Here is a 23,225-nt window from a genome sequence, read left to right as displayed (position 1 = left end):
CTGTTATGTCATATCCCAGTCTGGCTGCAGCAGTGGCAGCCAGCAGTTTGTAGTGACATACAGCCAGTCGGTAGGAGGTGAAGATCTGCCTGGAAAACCACAGAATTTGTAACTTGCTCTTCAGAGGCTGAAGTAATTTCCCTATTGGCTTTGAAATGCTCCTTCTGAGCATGCGCGTAGAGGCTGGAGGGCCCGGGAAAGAAGTGGGTTAAGTGAGGGGTGACGTAGCAGTTAAATAAAACACAGGCAGAGTAAGTGGGTGGAATAATTTACTTTTCAAGTTAAATGGGAATATTGTTTAAAGACGATGTGTTATTAGTAGTTACATAAAAGATGTATTTGCATTTATTTTTGCTGCGTCACAGTTAAAAAAGTTTTCGTTTTCCCCCCTGTGGGCCGCGGCGGAGTGGTTTGTCCCAGCCGTTGTTAGCCTGCGCCAGCCTCCTCCTGTCAGTGCTCTTCTTAAAATGAAGCTAGCAAGCCGGCGGCACCTGCGGAGGAGACGGAGAGGGGACTGAAATGTAGAGCTGGCTTCTACTTTTCCCACCGTTTATTTAAAAAGGACGCTTTTATATTATACATATACACAAACAGTGGGCCTTCATGAAGAGCCCCAAGTTCGTAACACTACTATTATGTCGGAGGCAGCAGTCGCAGCCCGGTGCTTGCTGTACACAGTTCGTCTATTTATTTCAGTCTGAAGCAGGAATTCAGATACAAGATTCCCAAGTAGATAGATAGATTAGCTTAATCAAGTGTTTTTATTTACGTCGGTTTGCTTTTCATCGCATTTTTAAGCTTTTTTTTCGTGGAGAAAGATTGTCAGGTTAAAGCCACCACACCGAAAGCAATGTATAACACAGTTTGGACAGCGGAGAAAGCCGGTGAGGAGGGAGACTGGAGGGACGTGATGATGCCCTACTCCACAGAGCTCATATTTTATCTGGAAATGGACCAACCGCCAGGTAAGGACCGGAGGAGGCCGGCCTGTGAGCTCATATCGGACATGGAAGTTTTAAGCTGGAGAGGAGAGAAGGAAGTGTTGTGTTTGGTTTGGTGTCTCTGATGAAATTGGTGGAAAGTTTTAAAGCGAACATCCTGCTCTCGCTTGGTGGTCCTTAACGATATTTGGGGCGTCTTTCTTGGGGGATTTAACGTGTTTCTGCTCATTTATGGTTACGTATCTTACATCTGACAGTGCGTCATTATCTTGATTTTCCGAAATTGTGCATTTGCTTTGCACAATCCTTTATTATGTTATGGGAATCGGGCATTTTGAGCTTAATAAAACGATTTAGCGATATTTCACCTTATATTTTTCCATAATAACAGTATCCAGACTTAATGACAACACTTTAAACACATTAAACTCTTTATTTGTTGGTCTTCGGCGCACTCGCTTTAGCAGAAATGCTCCTTTGTAGATTTATATGCTGCTTTCTTCCTGGACACGGTAGCTGCAGCTCTCCAAACCTGCACTCATTTTGGAGACAATGGTGTCGTGTAGTCTGTACGTAGAGGCAGCCGAAATCCCTCTAAGATCATCTGCATTTAATATGATATGATAGATGAATGTTAAATATGGCAGACATTACAGGCGAAATGATTTTGGACAAAAATGCCAAAATCATCAATGCAGTTTAGTTGAAGCCACATTTTCCACTTGAAACCAGGAACTAATTTCTGCAATTATGTGCGCATTTTCATATGTTGTTACTCTAAAATCATAGTCTGAATGAAACAGCTCCATCTGGATCATCCCGAAATCAGCTCTGCCCGGTGCCGACAACGGGAAAGGGGGGATGGGACACAGATAGATCAGAGAGGGACCCGGAATAATGAACGAAACTGGAAATAAAAAGGTCCCTAGCATTTCATAATCATAACATCCTTCACTGACACGCATCTATACGTCTTTGTGCCCCTTTCTGGCCAACTGTCACCCCAGATTGAATACGTTTCATTCATTCGTTCCTTCATTCATTCATTCCTCGGCAATTGTGCCAGTGTCATTTGACTCCCACCCCCCCTCTTTTCTCCCCTCGGTGCGCTGAATGGATCATGGCGCAGATGTGGGACGTTGTGTTGTTTCCAGGAGGCGCTGTTGAATGCAGTTTGCCCGGTAGCTCTGTCCCTTTTTATTTCCTCTTTTCTCTTCTTGCCCCCCATCCATCTATTGAGATGTACTGTATATTCTGCAGGCAGCATAAAGTGCAGTATTGTGTCTTATCTTTGGCATGTTGCAGGAAAAAATATCCCTTAGGTCAAGATGCTTTATCAGAGAAAGTGTCTCAAGCTTTAGATCACATTGATTTAAACTATTTTTTGTCAGCAAGTAGGGGGAATATATCACTTGAGCTTTGTGCACAGCTGTATTTTCTTGCATCCTTAAGTGCAGTGGGGATTGTTTCATTTAAGCTATATTGAAGTCTAAATGAAGTAGACCAGTGCAATATATCCAGCCTGTTTCCACTCATTTCAAGTTATTTCTTTCATTTCTTTCCCCATATATCTATTAAGATGTACTGTATATTCTGCAGGCAGCAGAAAGTGCAGTATTATGTCTTATCCTTGGCATGTTGCAGAGATAATGTGAAAAAAATCCCTTGGGTTAAAGATGCTTCATCATAAGAAAGCATTTCAACCTTTAGATCACATTGATTTAAACTATATGTGGGGTTTGTGTCAGCAAGAAGGGGGAAAATATCATTTTAGCTGCATGCACGGATACATTTTCTTGAATCCCGAAGTGCATTGTGGATTCTTTCATTTGATTGAAGTCTAAGAGAAGTGAGCTGGTGCAATATATCCAGCCCATCCTTCTCATTTTTTTTCTCTTTCCCCATCTATTTATTGAGGTGCACTGTATATTCTACAGCCAACCTTTGGCATGTTGTGGGGAAGAAAATCCCTTAGGTCAAGATGCTTTATCAAAGATAAGCATTTCAACCTTTAGATCACATTGATTTAAACTATTGTGAGGATGAATGTGAGGTTTGTGTCAGCAAGTAGGAGAAAAACATCATTTCAGCTGTGTGCATGGCCAGATTTTGTTGTCAGTTCTTGCATCCTGAGGAGAAATGTGGATTCTTTCATTTCATTTGTAAGTGAAGTGGACTGGTGCACTGCATTTAAAGTTAACGCCTCCCTTTTTTCCTCCTTTCTCTTCCCTTGTGCATCTATTGAGATGTACCACATATTCTGCAGCAATCACAGAGTGCAGTATTATGTTTAATCTTTGGCATATTGCAGAGATAATGCAAAAATGACCCTTAGGTTAAGATTTTTTAGCAAAAGAAAGTGTTTTAACCTTTAGATTGCATTGATTTCAACTACATTCGGCTTTATTTTCACACCATATGAGGTTTGTGTCAGTAGGTCAGAGAAAAATATAATTAATTCATGTCTTTCTTGTCAGTTCTTGCATCCTGAAGTGTATTGTGGATTCTTTCATTTGAAGTCGAAGTGAAGTGGACTGCTGCAATACATCCAGCCTCTTTCTGCTCATTTAAAGTTAACGCCTCCTTTTTTCCTCACGGCTGAACGAGAGAGGAATTGATTCTTTCTATTCTCTCTGTCCAGTGTTTTCTCTCTCCCTTTGAAAGGCTCTGTGTCGGAGCTACAGTGGAGAATGGACAGTTCTCCTCAATGTGTCGTCGGGGATGTAAATGCTGCACACACACACTGGCTCTTTGCAAGTGATTCACACACACTTACCTGCCAGTGGACCTTGGCTTTTGTAGCATCCAGAGCTGTTGATTCATTCATGCATATGTAGTTTCATTGTCATGGCTGAAAAATGGTGATGATTAAAAGAAATCTTCAGCTGTGCTTTGTGCTCATTTCATGCTGTGAATAAAGACAGGATGCATTTTGGACTTCTGCAAAGTCAAGATTGATTCAAGCTTCTTGGCAAAGCAGATGCACTTTTCTGCAGCTCATAGCAGCAGTGTGTCGTACAGTATTGTACATCTTTTTGGTCTGTGTGTATGTGTATGTATGAATGGGCTCACTGCCATCTATCACATCAGCTAAATCTCTCTGCATCGTTTTGTTTCACACAGATATCACCAACTCTCAGTTTGTCTTTGTTTCATTGTATGCAGAGCAGAGTGTGTGTGTGTCTTTGTCTTAACATACCTGACAGAGACGGGAGGAAGACGCAAAGAGACAGAGACTGGGAGGCTGAAAGAGGAGGAAAAGTGGGGGAAAGGACAGAGAAGGAAGGAGGGATGATGGAGGGTAGAGGGCAGGAGTGGAGAGATGCAGGGAGAATAGAAGACGAGCATCCCGCAGATGTTCATTAGAATATTTATTACGCTGGAATTGAAACGCGAAAGCCTCGGTGACAGTTATAGTGTGTGTATAAGATGAGTGTGTATGTGCACATGCTGCCTTTGTGTGTGGGGTGATTAGCACAGGTGGAGTACCGCTGCCCCCCTAGGGGAGGGCAAAGCCTGCATTTCCAGTGTGTGTGTGTGTGTGTGGACATAGGGTGACTGATGAGTCTTGTCTTTCAATGGAAAATCACCAGGACATGATTGGTAAAGGATCATACTGGAGTTTTTTTGCAGGTCTTGGCTCAGTTATAGCAAATCCCATGTACTGCACATCATTTTCCAGTTTCTTTTAACATGAAAAGCAACTCACACAGGCTTTAAACCTGCCCTGATGTGGCACTTTGTCACAGTTGACATCTTGTCTGCTTTTGATTTTATGGAACTGTGATCATGAAATCCATTAATCTGAATTGTTATGCAACAGTAATGTAAATTGATAACAATAAAAGCAGTAGATCTGCCTTTTCAGTTTCCCATTAGTCATATTTCAGTGTTATCATATTACATTTACATGATCATTATGATGATTTACGAAATTCTGTCATCCAAATTAATTGGAGCAAAATTAAACAAGGTTCTTGTCACTAAATTTAAATATATTTTGGAAAAATGTTATATTTAATACTGTGATCTATCAACTAGCCCTGCAAAAGTCTAAAATGACAAGCAGATTATCACAGATTTCTTTGCACAAGTGCACTAATATTTAGAGGAGAAATTACACTGGATAGACTGAGATTTTACAGTTTTATCAAGTGAGTGATTAAAAAAATCTGTGGTGGATTAACATACGTGGGCACATTTCAAGCGCCAACTTTGATTATTAAAGTGCATAAAATAAGCAGAAATGGCTGTAGGAACTGCAAAAACTGTCTAACAGTTGGAAAATGGTAAACGTATGTGACATTTTTCTTTGGTAAAATGTGGCTAAAACATGTAAAACCAGCAGTACAGACCTGCTGATGTTGAAAGCCTGCAGTATAATAGCAGCTGAGTGGGTCTGTGGCATCATTCATACAAAGTGAACAAGTCAAAGCCTCTTTACATGCAGGATGTAATCATCATCTGCAGGATTGGATTGACATGTGGCCCATAAGTGACATAACGTTGTCCATATGTGTCACTGAGTTGATAAGAGCCTTTTGTCAGAATCATAATCTGCACATAAACAGAACATCATACAGTTTAAATTAGAACTGCAAAAATCAGTTGATTAATCCATTAGTCAGATGAAAGAAAATCAGTTGCCAAGTATTTTAATAATCACTTAATCATTTCAGTCATTTGTTAAACAAAAATATCAAACATTTGCAGGATCCAGTGTCTTAAATGTGAGGATTTGTTGTTTTTCTTTGTCATTTATGATGGCAAATGACAGTAATTTTTATTATTTGGACTGATGGTTAGCCAAAAAAAGTAAATGGAAGATAACACTCTGAGCTCTGGGAATATTTTTTCGACAATTGATAGACAAAACAATTAATCATGTAATCATGAATCAGGCTATATGACTGCATATGCATCAAAGTTCAGTCTTGGCCTTGGAAATAGCAGTCTGGTTCGACAAAAGAATCCCCTCTCAAAGTCCACTTTCTAGCTTCTTCTGGAGCTTTCAACCATATCACACTTCATCCAAGGATTGCTCCGTTTTCATGGAGATATATCTGTTGGCATGACAATTCAAGAATGGGTTATTGCCTAAAAATTGGGGATTTTGTCTGAAGATGGAATGGTAATGATCACAGAAGGAAAAATACAAATTATACAGGATTGTATTACAGTATGTTGAGTGTATTATTTAATTTAAGAAAGTGTATAGAAATCAAATGGCCATATTGGAATAAATGAGTCATATTTGTAGTAGACTGGCAGTTGGTTAAATGTGTTTGGCTGTCTGTAGGCAAAAATAGTAACTATTCTTTGGCTGCACCTTCTCAAATGTGAGATTTTGCATCCTTTCTCTGTTTCATTGTTGTAAATGGAATTTTTTTAAGTTTTGGACTGTGGGTCAGACAGAAACAGACAGACAGAAGACATCCTTCTGGACTTTGATGAGCATTTTTCACTGTTTTCTGACATTTTATAGACTAATACATTCATTAGAAAATTATTTACAGACCTAGAGTTTGGGTTAGATTGTAGTGTATGTTTAAGTTTTGTGTTGAAAATATAGTCTGAATTGACTGAAATAAATTAGAAAAATGTGAATAAATGAGTCTCTTAAACACTCATTCAGCTGCCAGTCGCAGTGTGTTCAATAGAGACGACCTGTTGATTTAGTGCTCGATGCTTCACTGCCGTGTGTGTGTGTGAGAGAGAGTGTGTGATGTCCCAGAAGGAATGGATATACCAAGGGGGTAACTCCACCTCCCTCCTTTTCTTTCTTTTCTTTCTTTCTCTCGTGCAGTCCGTCCCCCCCCCCCCCCCCCCCCCTTCTGCCCTCGCTGCCTCCTGATTGGTTGAGGGGGCGGGCCTCCATGCAGGGATTAGTTAGAGCGTCGTCTGTCTTTTAGGATCAGCCTCGCTCGCTCTTTTCTTCAGTCTGACGGAGCTGAGAGCAGGAGGAGGAGGTGGCGGTGGAGGAGGAGGTAGAGGAGGAGGAGCGTGAGCTATAGAGAGAGAGAGGGAGAGTGAATGACAGAGAGGGAGAAGAGAAGGAGGGAGGAGGGAAACAGCTGATAGACGAGTGGCAGCATGCAGCTAACGGAGAATGCGATGGTTGAGGACGGTAAGAGACAGAAAGAATGGGACAGATTTGGTCTTTTGGCATTTTCTTTTCTTCTTTCTTGTTGTTGCCTTTGTTTCTTTTCTTTCTTTCAAAGTTACTTGATTCACATTTTCTGTCCCAATCTGTGTCCATTGTTTTTACTAGTTGCACACTTATTTTTCTCCTCTTTCTTGTTTTTGCAAACCTTTGCAACTTTTCTATGATTCTTCTTGCAGCACATGACCTAAAGTCCTCAGAGTGTGTGTATTTGTGTGTATGTGTGTGTTCATGTGTCTCCTGTCTTTCTCTGTTGCTTGGTGTGCTTTTGTACTCGGCAACTTTGGGAATTTGTGCTGCAACAATCAAAACTGACAAATATTTTCTGATTCTAGCTTCTCAATTTGCAAGGGTTTGCTGCTTTTTTCTCAGTTTTATACACTGTCGTTTTAATATTTTTAGACTTTCAGCTGTTTGTCAGAAAAAAACGTGAAATTCATGCTGTTGCAAATGGTGATTTTTGCTTTTTTTCTGACGTTATAGACAAAAATTTAAAATACATGGTAGTCGCAGCCCTGCTGTTGTAGCAATCTAGACTTGGCCTGGAAAACTGAAGAGTCTTGCGCGGTCAGGCATCTCCATGTGTGAGAGGAGAGTGTGCGCGTGCTTTCACAGCCGTGACGCTGAAACACACCCACATACTGTAGATGCTCACACACACACACACAGACCACCTGCAGCTCTGTATGCACTTTATCCAGATGTGAAGTTGTGGAAATAAACCAGACTGAGAAGCAGATGTCTTTGGAACGGCTGATTCGTGCCACACAAGTTTTTGGTTGCTTTTGCAGCATGTGTGCAGTAATTTTCACTATTGCAGGATAGGTCTTTGTTAACGTGCGGTCACTGCTGTAAACTGTGTCACTGATCAGCTGTGAGTGTGTGCATGTGATTTTTAAAGGTTTTACCAGCGGATGACCGAAGCTCCTATTGATGCTTTGTGTGTTTATCGTGTGTGTGTCAGTGGTCATTGTTCAGGAGAGCTGTGGGTTTCTGCCTGCATGTGTGATGACAAGTGATATCACTGTGTGTGTGTGTGTGTGTGTGTGTGTGTGTGTGTGTGTGTGTGTGTGTGTGTGTGTGTCTGAGTGCTGCTCCTTTGTCTGCTGAGGGGGAGGGGGGAGGATGGAGGATAGGGAGGCTGCGCTGACGGTCGCCTTTGTTCACTGTCCCTCCTGCTCGCTCGCTCTTAGTAACGGATTTATTTTACAGTTTTAAAACACTACATTAATGAAATATGAATAGTTTTCATATTTTATGACATGTTCAGATTGTGTCCTCTCTGGTAGGATGGTTGTCATCATTTTTTTTTGACTTGTTTTATGCAGGACAGATGTTGAAAACAGCAGACTTATCACAAGTATCGATCAGTGTGTAAGTGCTGCAGGAGTCACTGACGCTTCTTGATTTAATGCTTCAAGTTTCCAATGGACCTTTGTAACAAAGGACCCTGTGTGTGTTTGTCTTTGTTTCAGTCCTGTTCATTGTCCTGTTGTTTCTCATAGTAGTACTGAAACGAGAAGTCTCAGGCAAAAAGTAATGACAATTCTTTAAAATGATCAATGCATCCATTTTTGTAGTTTATTGACTAATATCACCAAATTTTCATTGGTTTCAGGTTCTTATTTGTGTGGATTTGCTTTTTTTCCTTCATTTTTATATTACTGAAATTTACATATAGATTTTCTAAACTGTGACTCAAATGACTTATTGGTATTTTATTAACTAATGGATTAAACCATATGATAAACTAAATGATAAAGTGCAAATAAAAATAATAATTAGTTGCAGCCTTGGTAACCAACCTATTGCACTTTATGGTGCTGTCCTTTGTGTGGTCCATGCACTGCCACAGTCACAGCAACATGCAAACACAAAGACAAACACATACACACATAGTACAATGTTTCTCAGGTATGTTGGAGCACTTTGACAAATGTTTTGTCTCTTCTTACTCTTTGAATTTGTTCTGTTTTCCTGAAAATTTTAAATTGTGCAAAAGTTTTTATTTAAATATGAAATGTTTCCACTCTGTCTATCCTTGGAAGTGCACATGGATGTGCATGTGTGTGTGCATGTGTGTGTATATTAGTCCATAAAGTGCTGACAGAGGGAAACAGTGCAGCTGCAGAATGACAGGTTTGGCTGCAGTAACTGACTGACTGAGTAACTGACTGCTGCGGTGACGTGAAAGAGGAGGGAGGAGGAGAGGGACGGAGAGAAGGGAGTCAAAGAGTGAGAGGGAGAGGGAGAGGAAAAAGTGAGGCGGACAGCAGGGTGGAAGGAGAACAAAGAGAACAGGACAGGGAGAAGAGCTGCTGCTGTGTTACTACGTTCTTCTGACCTGAAACTCACCTGCTCTGTGTTTGTGTCTGTGTCAGTTATGTTTTTATTAGCAGTCCAACCTCTTTTGATGAGGTCGTCTCAGCATGAAATGAGCAAAAGGTCTGATGTTGTTTACTGGTGCCACTGTGACCAGTTATCAGTTGTTTTTATACAGTCAGATTGTGTATTTCACTGCTCATAAACAAAGACACACAACGCTGTAGTGTTTTGAGTGCACACATATTAAAAAGATGACAAATGTAGATAAGGTTGGGTAACAAAGAGGATCATTAGCATCCATTTGTGGGGCCCCAGTCCATAGCCATATTTCCTTTGTACGGAAATGTAAATATTAAAAATGACCACAGACATTTTCTCATAATTTTATTTGTGAAAACTAACACACTTCACATTGTTAATTAGTTGGTTTGGGGCCCCCTGCTGGCTGTGGGGCCCTAAGCAGCCTGTAAGTTTGTTGAGGTTTCAGTTCAACCATGCAAACAAGTTAGTTTAGTTTTTATTTGAGGAGCTATACAAACAGAACATGTACATACAGTATATACTGCACATTAATGTCCCAATCAGAATTAAAATTAGAATGAACATTGGAGTAGGACTGCAACTAATGATTATTTTCATTTATTGATTTTTGTGACTAATTGATCAATTACATACATAATCAATTGTAAGCATTCAACTATCAATCAAGAAAAATGCACAAAATTTGCAACCCTACTTTGAAAAGCTTCTTTTGTCCAACAAAACCTCCAAAACACAAAGACTCCTCAGTTAGTTCCATAAATAACAAAGAAAAGCAGCAAAAATGTTTGACATTTTTACTTGAAAAATGACTGAAACAATTAATTGATTGTCAAAATAGTTTTCTATCAATTGACTAATCAGTTAATTGGGTAATCGTTAGAGTATTGGACTTAATTCATCAGGTAGCCAGAAACATGACTCCAGTGATAATGAGATGACGATGATGATGCTCCATGTCTGCTACTAATTGATAACTATTTTATACTATATTAAAGTTTTAAAACATGTCAGATTGTGTTGTAGCTTGTTCTACTGCCCCCAAGTGTCCAAAAAAGTGTAGAGTGGAGTTTGTGTGTTCAGCAGCCAGGAGTGAAGTGTCACATTGACATTTATCGGGACTTTGAGTAATGGGCATGTTACTGCAACTGCACATGAACAGAAATCACATCAGGTATCATTTCACCAGCCTTATTCAGCTGGTCTCCCTGTGCATTTTGGGAATTCCCCCTGTCTGTTTCTGTCCTGCATGTGAGCGTGTCGTCCGGTAATTTGTGAGGCCAGAGTGTTCCGGGACACTGCAGGAGAATGCTGCTCCGGTAGCATTTCAGGGTCCATTCGTCAATGTACTTTCCCTTTTTGCCGTCCACATCAGTGCTCTGTGTGCTGACTCTGTGTGTTTGTGCGCGCATGTGAGCATTAACTGATTTGTGATGTAGGAGCTCTCTAGTAATTACGCTGCTGTTCCTTAAACTGTATCCAGATGTGCCTGGAGACTTGTAAACCTTGGTCTGCTCGTGTGTGTATGTGTGTGTGTGTGTGTGTTTGGTATTGTGGGTCGTATTCAGACTTGGCACGCAGCATGGCAGCAAACACATGAGCTTCTGTTTGTTAGCCTGTTAGCCTGCTAGCAGGCTGAATTCAAAATGCTGCTCTGGTTTGGATGTTATGATCCAAACTTAAAGGTGCAGTCCATGATCAAAATTAAAACTCCTCACATGCTGAAGCTGCTATCACTCAAAAGTTGTCTGACAGGTCATTGTATTAGTAGAGCTATATATTGCTTTTGTGATTAGCTCTTAGTCCTGATTGCAACGTGATACAGTTTTTCATGTCCAACTTTGAAAAACATGTTTTTCTACAAGCCTCATTTTTTCATTTCAATGGAAGTAGCCAAACTTTTCAAATGTAAAATACCAGCAGCCACACAAGAATTTTGCCAAAATTAAATCAATTCTAAAATGGGCAACATCATGATTATGATATGGTTTGAAAAAATAAACATGAATCGGTTTGACTAAACAAACAAGATTGCAAATGTAACCACAGAGTCTATGCCAACGTTTGGCACTGGGCAACATGCATTTCTGGTTTTGTGGATTGCTTGATTATCCCACAAAATCACTATAAACACTTAATGGAAAACAAGAACTATGATCTCTTGAGAAAAACAGTGCACATAAAAGAAAATCTCTGTTTTCTGTTTAAACAGCTTGGACACACACAGACTCTATGTGTACTTGTTTCCTAGAGCGGTTCAGTCGATCAGAAGAAAATTAATTACCAACTATTATGATGATTAATCGTTTTAGTCATTTTTCAAGCAAAACTGTCCAACATTTGCTGGTTCCAGCTTCTTCCAGATTTTTCCTGCTTTTCTTTGTCATTTAAGATGTAAATGAAGAGTCTTTGGGTTTTGGACTGTTGGTTCGACAAAAGAGGCAATTTGAAGACTTCCCTTTTCAATTTTTGACGTTTTATAGGCTGAATAGTTAATCATGAAAATATTGTTAAGTTGCAGCCCTCTTGTTTTATATATTTGTGATTATCTGGTCATTCACTATTTAATCAGTGAAACTAGATAATAACTATGTTGTTTTTGTTGAAAATGAAGGGCATCATTTCTCGAAGATCACTGTTTCTGCTGGATGTCCGATATTACCTGCTCTGATAAACAGAATATTAACAGCAGTTCAGTGGGGTGATGAGTTCAAAGACACAAGAACCTCTCTGTGTTGGCAGGTGTAACAAACTTCCAAATCCCGCCTTAGGAAATCTCCTACAGGCAGCTGATAACTTTCACTGTGCTAAGTGTGTGTGTGTGTGTGTGTGTGTGTGTGTGTGTGTGTGTGTGTGTGTGTGTGTGTGTGTGTGTGTGTGATTCATGACACACAGAATAATTACTGTGATGATGTATGGGCTGTGTTTGTCATGACACTGTTTGCCTGTATGATTAATAACAGTATGGTCACCGACTGCTCCGCTGCTGCATTTGTGTGCAGATATAAATACAGCCCCCATGTTATAATTTGCATATGAAGTATGTGAGGATGTCGGGAAATGACTGTGAAAAAAACCCTCTCGCTTTTTTCTGGTGTAATGGTTAAAGTGATAAAATATCTTGAGAGTTTTAACTGGTCATGGATGGGTGGTTAAACTTTGCTGCAGAGCTGCAGAAAAAAAACTGAGGTCAAGTAACTCTTGGTAAATTGTATTTATACACTAACTCTTTATCAATACTAACAATATTCTCTCTCTGTCTCCTCCAGCTCTTCCTCCGAAGCCAGCGAAGCCCCAGCAGCCCTCCTCGGTCGGGGTGGGAGGGGGCAGCAGCAACGGTGCCAAGGATGGAGGAGCAGGAGGCTCACTGCAGGAGGCTGAGTGGTACTGGGGAGACATATCCAGGTAACAAACACATGCTGCGTCTTAAGATAGAGTGACTGCCATATCGGCTCTGCTCTTATTATAGGCTTATTACAGATTCTTCTAAAAAAAAACAAAAAAAAACATTTAATTATTTTTTAACACCAGAACATGATCTTTTCCTAAACCTAACCAAGCAGTTTTGGTGCACAGACTTAACCAAACTGTGACTGTCATTTAATTTAATTAACGGTATTTAGTTTTCTTTATCCCTCTTTCCACAATGTCCCCTGACTTCCTAAAGCCTGTGCTGAATCAAGTGTGCATGTGTTGTAAATCTAGGGTTACAGTCTAGACATGGCCATTTAACAATGAAGACAACAACTCCCATTATCCCACACTACTTCACAATGTCATCCAACCAGGTTTTTTGTTGTTGTTTTGACGTGAGAGACGCCTAGCGGCAGAAATTCTGTACTGTGCGTTGAAGATGCATAGAAATGCTTGTCAGTTTGGTGTATCAAAATACAGAAATACGATAAAGCATCAAGCATGTGTAATTTTGTGAATTAATCTTTATTTGATAGTAGTCGGTAAACAAAGGCAACAAAGACCCACAGCTGGTTTAAATATGTAGAAACTGCATTTACATGGTACACAGTTATTGATATGGTTTCTACTCCAAGTAAAGACAAATTAAAGGTAACTAGGAAACCTCAAAGAAACTGTCCAATTATTTTTTGTCTTGATTTTTATTGCAGTAACAGAAAATGACAAATAATTAACAAACTCATCATAAAATGTTTCATATTTCTGTTTCGTGTTCTATAAACTCAATGCACACACAGTAAAGTAAATAAGTTTTATTGGAGTTTCAGAACATGACCCGCAGCAAACAGAACAACTGCTTATCCTTTTCAAAAAAACATTTTTTTTCATTGTGAATCTGTAAAAGTGATGAGTCTTCACTGTTTAGGTCTTAGTCACTGCCTTTACCTTCCTAAGTGCAGGTTAGCTCTCAGCCACAATCCACACACACTCAGATGATAACCACACCTACAGTGCAGACAGCCAGTCTGCCACCTTAAACACACACACATCCAGAGCAGAGACGTTCTTGGCTGGCTGGGACCAGTCCACCCAGTCACTCCCTACATCATTTAATGGACGGACTGTTTACTCTGAGGTGTGTGGCTGCGGGGAAAGTCCTCATCGCCTGCCACTGATAATTGGAGGCAGACTTTTCAAATGAACACCATCTGCACGCAGATCACTCAACCGACTCAAAACACTCTCTTCTGTTACATTCTGTCTCCAGGGAGGAGGTGAATGATAAGCTCAGAGACATGCCCGATGGGACTTTTCTGGTTCGGGACGCTTCCACCAAGATGCAGGGCGACTACACGCTCACACTGAGGTAAAGTCTTATGAATGGAGTGCGTTGGAAACCACAGGGGGGTTTCTGGAGGCTGGAAGGAGCGGTACATTACTTCTCCTGCTCCACTTTTCTGCAGCCATCCCTCTAGTTAACTACAGATTGAGGGAAATCATGTGTTGAGAAGCATTTTGCCTACGCAGCATCCTGGTAAATTGGAGCAAATCGCCCACTGCCCTGGAAATAAAATGCTTGAAGGGGAGCTGAGCCCTGAATGAGGAGCTGTTAAAGTGTGAATATTAACAAGAATCTGTCTGTTTTTAGGATGCAGTTTCAGCACTTTTTACTATAAGGACTTGAATACATTGTAGATACTATATATGTACTCATGATTTTTTTTTTCATGTTCAGGAAAGGGGGCAACAACAAGCTGATAAAGATCTACCATCGGGACGGGAAGTACGGCTTCTCAGACCCCCTGACGTTCAGCTCGGTGGTGGAGCTCATCAGCCACTACAGACACGAGTCTTTGGCTCAGTACAACACAAAGCTGGATGTCAAGCTCATGTACCCCATCTCCCGCTTCCAGCAGGTCAGCACACCAACATGCATGAAATATTCACACATGCACATATACACATCTGTCCAACAAGATACACATTGAAACTGCCAGTTTCATAAAACCCAAATTTTGCAAGAAGTTTCACACTGACCTGTAGTGCTGTAGTCTTTTTGGATAGTTTTGTTGTGAGTTACTGATTTTTAGAGATATGGGGCCATAGAGATGTCTGCCCTCTCTCCAACATAATGGAACTAGATGGCACTCAGCTTGTGGTGCTCAAAGCGGAAACTACTGAACTACTTTCTTTCTAATAGAATGTATCGGTAGTGACACTGTAGAAAGAAAATCATTCCTACTAGAAACTGCTGGTACGAATGATCACTGAAAAGAAACACTGCTGTTGAGTTTCATAGCTCTGTAATACATCTCTAATGGCTCCACATAGATTTGATGGGACCTTCTTTAGAGTGAAAAGAACATTGAGCTTGTAACTTAAACTGTCTGCAGGAAACATTCAATACATTGTGTAAGTGCAGTCTAGTTTGACTTAAATCTGAGTTACTCAGCCAAAACCACGGCCCACTTTTCAACTTGGACTGTTTTTCATGGTTCGGGCTAAGCCTCTTAGTTCAGGTTAAGGGAAATCTTAATGCAGTGGTTTGGATCCACTGTCTTCAAACTGATATTTTAGACAACCGTATTCTTTTTGACTTTGTGGCAGCAGTTTCAGCAATAAAATGCTCCTGAGAAATGTGTAGGTGTTTACATACTTTTGGCCATGTAGTGCACAGGCAGTTTTTCAGTGATGCCTGTAAATGACAGTTCATGTGGGTTCACTTTGGTTTTCTTCTACATTTGTTTAAAACCTGTCTGATAGCTCATGTTCAACTCATTTGTTAGTCTGTGTCCTCTGGTGTTGGCACATCTGCAGGTCTCTCCTGTACAATGTGATCATAACCATCAAGGAAGAAAAATTACCAAAATAAAATGCAAAAATACAATATTGTCCTTAAAAAGTTTTGTCTTTTTTTTTTTTTAATCTCCGGGACTGAACTCCCTGTGACTAAATTGGCTGCTAGGTTGTGAAACACCTTTCTTGCTACTTTCCTGTTTAACCCCCCACCTCCTTGTAGCCGGTGGTTTGTCCTAGATGTTTCCAATCCAAACTGCAGCGTCAGCAACATCTCTGCTTACTGAAATATTGCACGCATACGGAGTGTCAAAGGTCTGTTGTTGCATTTATTCCCTAACTCCCTCATTCCATCCGTTTGCCAGCCGAGTCATTACTCGCTGCGATGCAATATCTCCATGCGTGCACACCTTTGCCGTACACCCAGGGCATTGTGGGTGGTTTATTAACAAGCCTGCTCAGGAGTCACCCTCAGAAAGCAGAATCAGGGGTGAAGGGAGCAAACATGCACTTTTCTCTCTGTCCTTAATTACAAATAGCGCTTCATTCTTTCACGTCTCACACTGTGACATGCAGCCTCCTGTCTTGAGTTTGTGTGCACCACCGTACCTCTAATGCTTTTAATTTCTCCTCCTCAATCCCTCAGGACCAGCTGGTAAAGGAGGACAATATTGATGCTGTGGGGAAGAAGCTGCAGGAATACCACAATCAGTACCAGGAGAAGAGCAAAGAGTATGACAGACTGTATGAAGAATACACAAAGACGTCGCAGGTACACCTATACTTGTATATTATGGCTGTTTTTTAAGGTTTCAACAGAAAAAAATGCATGTTTCCCGTCCTGTCCACTCACTGACCTTCTCTCCTTTCCTCCCTTAGGAGATCCAGATGAAGCGGACGGCCATCGAAGCCTTCAACGAGACCATCAAGATCTTCGAGGAGCAGTGCCACACGCAGGAGCGCTACAGCAAGGACTACATCGAGCGCTTCCGCCGCGAGGGCAACGACAAAGAGATTGAGCGGATCATGATGAACTACGAGAAGCTCAAGTCTCGGCTCGGAGAGATCCACGACAGCAAGGTGCGGCTGGAGCAGGACCTGAAGACACAAGCCATGGACAACCGCGAGACGGACAAGAAGATGAACAGCCTGAAGCCCGACCTCATACAGCTTCGCAAGATCAGGGACCAGTATCTAGTGTAAGTACACAAGACGAGTGATTGTGAGGACAGCAGGCAGGCAGACATCTTGTTAGGACACAGAGGATGAGTTGAGGACTCCTGAGGACACACTTGGTGTTTTAGACAGTGAAGTGTATTGATGAGGGATCGCCCTGGAGGAAAAAAAGTTTTCACATGATCCTGGTTTTTATGCTGTTGGACGAGTCCGGAGTCCTGTTTGGCAGATCACAAGAGTGATAAAGTTTATTTACACTTTCTGCTTATTATCAAAACCAGAGTAGCTACGAGCTCCCTGTAGAACAGACACAGACTGTGCTTGGACTCAGGCTCTTGTATCCAGAAAATATTCAGGAAGCTGCAAGTTCATTTAAAATTAGTTGCTAACTATTTTGATAATCAGTAAATAATTTCAGTAATTTTTTAAGCAGAAATGTCAAATATTTGCCGGTACCACCTTCTTAAATGTGAAGATTTGCTGGTTTTCTTTGTCAGTTTTGACAGTAAAGGAGAGTCTTGGGACTGTTTGGACTGTTGGTTCAACAAAAGAGGCAATTTGAACATGTCACTTTGGGCTCTGGGAAACTCTGCTGAGCATTTGTCACGTTTTTTGACACTTTATAGACCCAACGATTAATAGATTAATCATGAAAATAATCCTCACATTAATCGATAATGCAAATAAGTGTTAATTGCTGTCCTAGTTTAATCACTACTACTAACATTCAAAAACAGAAGTGAATATATAAGCACATAGAAATTATAAAAATAGAAATAGAAAGTGTGTAAGAATGTTTTTTTTTTTTTTTTTTTTTAAAAAGGTGCATCTTACTACCGTATACAACAATATATCGGAAAAAAACAGAAAATAAGAAGTATGAAAGCATTACAGTAAAATGATGTAATTTTCTGAAAGCACCAATAGTCATCCCTACAATATATCAATAAATATTGATAGAGATATTGTGTGATATTTGATTTTGTCCATATCACCCAGGACACATTTTAGTCCTGAGGCCCAAAAATACAATAGTTTGTGAGTCTTACTGAATGTTCAGCTGAGAGTCCAACAGCATCTCAGCGGCTCCGGCCTCATTCTGTGAAGACATCTGTTGGAGGCTCGCTAATTTGATTTCTGTTCAGTCTCGTGCTCGTTCACTGCTCCATAAACAGTGTTGTAAATGAAAAGAGCCTTTAAACTGATTCCTGGTGGTAGTAACGTCTCTCTCTCTCTCCCCCTCATTCTCTCTCTAGCTGGCTCAATCACAAAGGAGTTCGTCAGAAACGAATTAACGACTGGCTGGGAATCAAGAATGAGAACACTGACGAGTGAGTCTACTTCTGAGTTTTTCTTCCTTTTTTCTGCCAAGCCTGTGGCTGAAGATTAAAAACCGTACATGTGTCTGTGCGCACACAGAAACTGTTGTTTATTTAATCTAAAGTAAAGACAGTATCACATTACTTTCTCCGCTTGTTCACCATACTTCTATCCTTGTTGTGTAACTTTGTGTGTGGGTGCAGAGGCTACTTTGTGAGTGAGGAGGATGAGAACTTGCCTCACTACGATGAGAAGAGCTGGTTCGTCGGGGACCTGAACAGGACGCAGGCAGAGGAGCTGCTCCTCGGGAAGCCGGACGGAGCGTTTCTCATCCGAGAAAGCAGCAAAAAGGGCTGCTATGCCTGCTCTGTGGTGTAAGTACACATAAGATGTTTTTAATATAATGCATCTGAAAAGTCAGTCTGTCTCATCAAAATAATTTCCACTTTTCCACAGTAAGACATCCAACAGTTTGTAATAATTTGTCCTCCTTCATTTATATGTATGTGGAGGCCAGAATATTAGAAACTCTTTCAAAATAATACAGTTCAAGTCAACAATATCTTTAACTACAGCCAGTGGGTGATGTCATATGGCACCATCCACTTTTCTTATACTGTCTATGTTCAACACTGAAGAAGATTATCAGTCAATGCAAGGGTATTGGGGAGAGTTAGCTGTTAGCGCTTTCTGTCAGAAAGGCTGTAGGAAGTCAGATGATGTATTATAAAGAGTAACAGTCCATGTGAGGAGCAGCAGCAGCTTGTGGTAGGTGGATAGGTCAAACACAGGACTTTAACCCCAGAAGAATGAGGTTTGTGTCAAGTGTGAAACAAAAAGTCTTTTTTTTTTTTTTTTTCAGTGAGAGTTTAGTTAGGTTAAGAGACTAAATCTACTTGGGTAGGCTGAAGAACAGCTGGTGGTTGGGGTTAAAATACACTGTTTCACAGCGTTAACTTGTTGCCAGAAATCCCTGAAAGTTAACATGTGCTAAAATCAGCAAATCATTTTAAATAAACAAGTCAAAACACTGACAGACAGCCTGATTGACCTGTCCTCTCTGTGTGTCCGCAGCGTCGAGGGCGAGGTGAAGCACTGCGTCATCTACAGCACACCACGCGGCTTCGGCTTTGCGGAGCCCTACAACCTGTACAGCAGCCTGAAGGACCTGGTGCTCCACTACCACCAGGCCTCCCTGGTGCAGCACAACGACTCGCTCAACGTGCGCCTCGCATACCCCGTCTACGCACAGATGCCCTCCGGACGCAGATGAACCCCACCCACCCGGCCACACCTCCACTAAGACAACAAACCAACCCCCTCGTGGGGAAGGGAGAAGGGAGAGTGAAGGAAGGAAAGGAGGGAGGGAGGGATTTGTTGAAATACAAAGCAACCCCAACACCAGACCCGACAAAGATAGAAACGAATTAAACACTTGCTGCAACACACACGTCAGCCACCTTGGAGTTATATATTTTTACAAGAACAATTTCGGAGGGCATTCTTTCTAAAGACTGCTTGATTTGCACAAGGAAGTTTTAAATGTTTGTGAATGTGAAAAAATAAGTGACTGAAGGAAGGAAGGAAGGAAGGAAACGGAGTAGGAGACTTCAGAGTTTCAGGTTGACCCCGCTGCTACCTAAACTCCAGCTCAGACTTTTTACCAGAAACTCAGAAACCACACGAATGACGACGACGACGACAACAAAACATTCCCATTTTGAACCCTTTCTGTTTCCCGTTATTTTTATGTTCCACCTCAAATGGTTCTATTACAACCTTTTTGTTTGTTTCTGGAGTCGTTTTCACATTTCCGATGGTTCCTTTTGTTTACTTTGTTTGTGGTAAATGCAAGAGGAGATGATGTCAAGTGTCTGTTCTCTGTCCCTCTCCGTACGAAAAGCAAAAATAATGTAGCATAACGAGACAACGGACACTTGTTTTATGAAGTGTTCCTCCATGTAGACTGCTGCTGAAGGGTTTAGGGGGAGGGTGGGGGAGTTGAGGGGGAGGGGGGGCACAAGCAACACAAAACAGTCTTCAAAGAAGGACTAAAGGCTTGCTTTTATACTAACTGTAGAGGGTTGTTTATTCATTTTTGCTTTGCTGGAACAGTTTTTTGATTGTTTTTTTTTTGCCAATGTGTAAATGGCAATGTCACAGATCAGAACCAGAGACCAAAGTTGGTGTGGAGAGGGGGGGGGGGGGGGAGGGCAAAGAGTCAGCCAGTGTGTTCCTTTGTTTTTGTTTTTTTTTTGTTTGTTTGTTTTTTTCCTTGCTTTCTTTTTGTGAATGGAGAAAGGAGTTGAAGAAAAAGCAAATGAATGGTGTGTTTGAGACCACACATAAAACTGAGTTTTGGGCCACGTGCTTGTGCACCAAATAGCCTTTTTGGGAAAGAAAAAAACAAAAAAAAAAACAAACGGTACGTAAACAGAAATGCCAGTAACCTTCTGTAAATACAGATGGTCGAGGAAGAAGCACTTAAGCAAGTCCCATCTGTGACCTGGGCGCTCTGTATGTTCCTCTGTGATTCACTCATCTAGCTTTCACCATGTCAAAGGGGAAAGGTCAGTTCATTATTCAGATGACAAATGAATAATTAGACACTAAAACGATGATCTAATTTTCTGGAATTTTCTGAGCCAAACGTGTAATTTATTAATTGAAAAGATTAAAGATGTTCCCACATCAGTGCTTTAAAAAATATATATTGTTAAAGCCATTGACACTAAGGAATACATCTTTTTTTGGGGGGACTCAATCAATTTGGTGTAACCTAAAGCTGATCCAATTTACAGACTGCTGTCCAGTCATGTTAACATCAAAATAATGTAACAGTACTTCTGCAAATTTTTGAAAATTTAACAAAAGAAAAGGCAAAAAAAAGTTTGTAGTTTGAACTTTGCATATCGGTCTGGACAGAGTACTGACATGATACCAGTACATTAAAAATATAAATGCACGGTATATTATTTTTTTAACAGTTGTACACTACTAACCCCTTATGGCCTGGCACTATGTAACCAAATCACAAAATAACATACAGAGTCCTGAGGTCACAAATGCTGCCACACTTAAACCAGACAAAAACGGTTAAAAATGGTCAGTTTCACCAAAATCATCCTTTGGAAGGAAAACATGAAGGAAAAAAAAAAAGGTCTGACCATGAAACCTGAAGCCCATTTTATGTGTGGTTTTTTAAAAAGCGAGTGAGAGATACATGATGAATATATGCTAAACGACTGTGGGTTGAAAAACTTGGGACTGTTTGTGTTTTTCAGAAATAATAAGCTTTGATAAAATGTTTTATGTGTAACACAGAGAGCAGGTAGACGAACGGAGGCAATGATGTTCCCGAGCCGAAGACACAGGCTTTAGAAGAAAAATACTGAAAACTTGAAAGAACGTGCAATCTAGCGTTGTGTAGTTCAGCAGTCGAGCAGAGAGAGTGAGATGCACTAAGGTCTGAGAGATAATCAAAGTGCACAGTGAAGCTTTTTTGGAGTGAAATTCAGTTTTGTCTGTTTGTCAGATTGCTACGTTTCCTCTTTTATTTTGTTTTTGTTTTGTTTTTTTTTAACTCAGAACTTCTTGCTGGTGCTTGACTTTATAACCAGTGGAAGCATCAACACAATAAAAACTATCATGAAAAACTGACAAGAAAAACGAACCCAAGTTGCATTGAATTCTTCCTAGAAATTCTACATCACTGATTGGCTGTTTTTCACTGCTCAAATATTGGCTGTTCCTTTTGGGGAGACATTTCTGAGACGATAAACGGGGTCAAAGTCATGTCTCCAACGGGGACCTTGTGTCCCCAGACAGGCGGCCCGCCGCTGTCTGATAATCTGCAGCTATTTTAAGGTCCTAATGAAAGGCGAAGGTTAGCGGAGCCACGAGGTGGGGGATGTCTTGACCCTGGTTTAATGCAAACAAAGGCAGCTGTTCTCGGCTCGCTCCACAGCAGATTGACACGATCGCATTTGAGAGGGCGTCGACCAAAACTGTCTTTTAAAAGCCGAGACGATGCTGGTTACAAAGTCAGACAAAGCACCCCCCTTCCCTCCTCTGTCGTCTGTGGTGTTTTTCATAGTGTGATAAGCCAGCATCAGAGTGTATGGGCCACACACACACACACACACACACACACATACAGGTGCGTCTGAAGGAGTGTATCAGGTTGTAGGGAGAGGGCCATTGTTTGAGAAGCTGCAGAGGAATCAGTGTGAGTGAATGATACAACGTTGGTTGTACCCACCACGTGTTTTATCTAAACCCTCGTCTCAGTGTCCTCCTCAACACCCCACAGTGTAGTCACCCCCGACGGTATCACCGTTATCTGCCCCCGGCACACCCCAGCTCTGTCTCGTTACAGTCCGCTCACATTAGATAGATGAGTTGGGGGTGGCAAGGTTTGTGGAGCTGAAAGCCATCGACAGTAAGCAGTCGGTCTCCTCTTTCCTTTTTTTTTTTTTACTGGAGACTGAATCAGTTTGCCGCGTCCTAAAACCGGCAGAGCTTAATCCAATTTGGCCTGATTTCAGACTGTTGTCCTGTCATGTTAATATCAGAATGAAACTACGTCAGTAGATTTCTCAAAATTTTACAAAAGAAAATGCGAATCAGTTTGTGTTTCCATCAACGAGGATTACGCAGATATTTCAATACTATTTTTACCCTCCCGATACATGAACTTTGTGCATCAGCTGACACCAAGTACTGATCTGATACTAATGCTTTAAAAAACGTGTACATTTATATTATTATTATTTTTTAACAGCTGTATACCCATTTTGTGGGGTAATAAATTACATGATATTTACTTGTGATACCCAATCCAGCATTTTAGGATGTATTGGAGACATTTCTGATTCTGCCATCGGAATCAGAACAACCCTAAAAGGGCACCAGTTACACTGGTTTGTCATGACATTAAATTACCGCTTTCTGTAATTGTACATTTTTTTGCATTTACGGAAGAAGAATGTGCAACATCGGTGTCTTTTTGAAATAATATCTGTTGGCAGATAAAAAGAGATTAGGTTTAA

General features: G+C 40.8%; 1 protein-coding gene across 2 annotated transcripts; it reads left to right on the top strand.

Moving 5' to 3' along the window:
* Nucleotides 1-457: 457 nt before the first annotated feature.
* Nucleotides 458-20,038, top strand: pik3r3b (phosphoinositide-3-kinase, regulatory subunit 3b (gamma)). 2 transcript variants are annotated; one of them, XM_084723558.1, is made up of 9 exons: nt 458-965; nt 12,738-12,873; nt 14,150-14,248; nt 14,618-14,798; nt 16,325-16,450; nt 16,558-16,877; nt 18,111-18,185; nt 18,378-18,548; nt 19,249-20,038. In XM_084723558.1, the coding sequence occupies exons 1-9, from the start codon at nt 851-853 to the stop codon at nt 19,445-19,447; spliced, it is 1,422 nt and encodes a 473-aa protein (XP_084579684.1). In that variant the 5' UTR covers nt 458-850; the 3' UTR covers nt 19,448-20,038. The 2 variants fall into 2 exon arrangements, with proteins under 2 accessions (XP_084579684.1, XP_084579685.1); XM_084723559.1 differs by lacking the exon at nt 458-965 and adding an exon at nt 6,912-7,068.
* Nucleotides 20,039-23,225: the final 3,187 nt, after the last annotated feature.

The sequence above is a fragment of the Lutjanus erythropterus genome, chromosome 7 (genome assembly GCF_056507025.1).
Source record: "Lutjanus erythropterus isolate fLutEry1 chromosome 7, fLutEry1.hap2, whole genome shotgun sequence".
In the NCBI taxonomy this organism is placed as follows: Eukaryota; Metazoa; Chordata; class Actinopteri; order Lutjaniformes; family Lutjanidae; genus Lutjanus; species Lutjanus erythropterus.
Note: the sequence above shows the minus strand (reverse complement) of the source record. Positions and strands in the feature narration are given on the sequence as shown.

Coding starts and splice junctions, on each gene's coding strand:
- pik3r3b (XM_084723558.1), top strand. CDS start 851: ATGTATAACACAGTTTGGACAGCGGAGAAAGCCGGTGAGGAGGGAGAC. Junction 14,799..16,324: donor CCATCTCCCGCTTCCAGCAG/GTCAGCACACCA, acceptor TCAATCCCTCAG/GACCAGCTGGTAAAGGAGGA. Junction 18,186..18,377: donor AAGAATGAGAACACTGACGA/GTGAGTCTACTT, acceptor GTGTGGGTGCAG/AGGCTACTTTGTGAGTGAGG.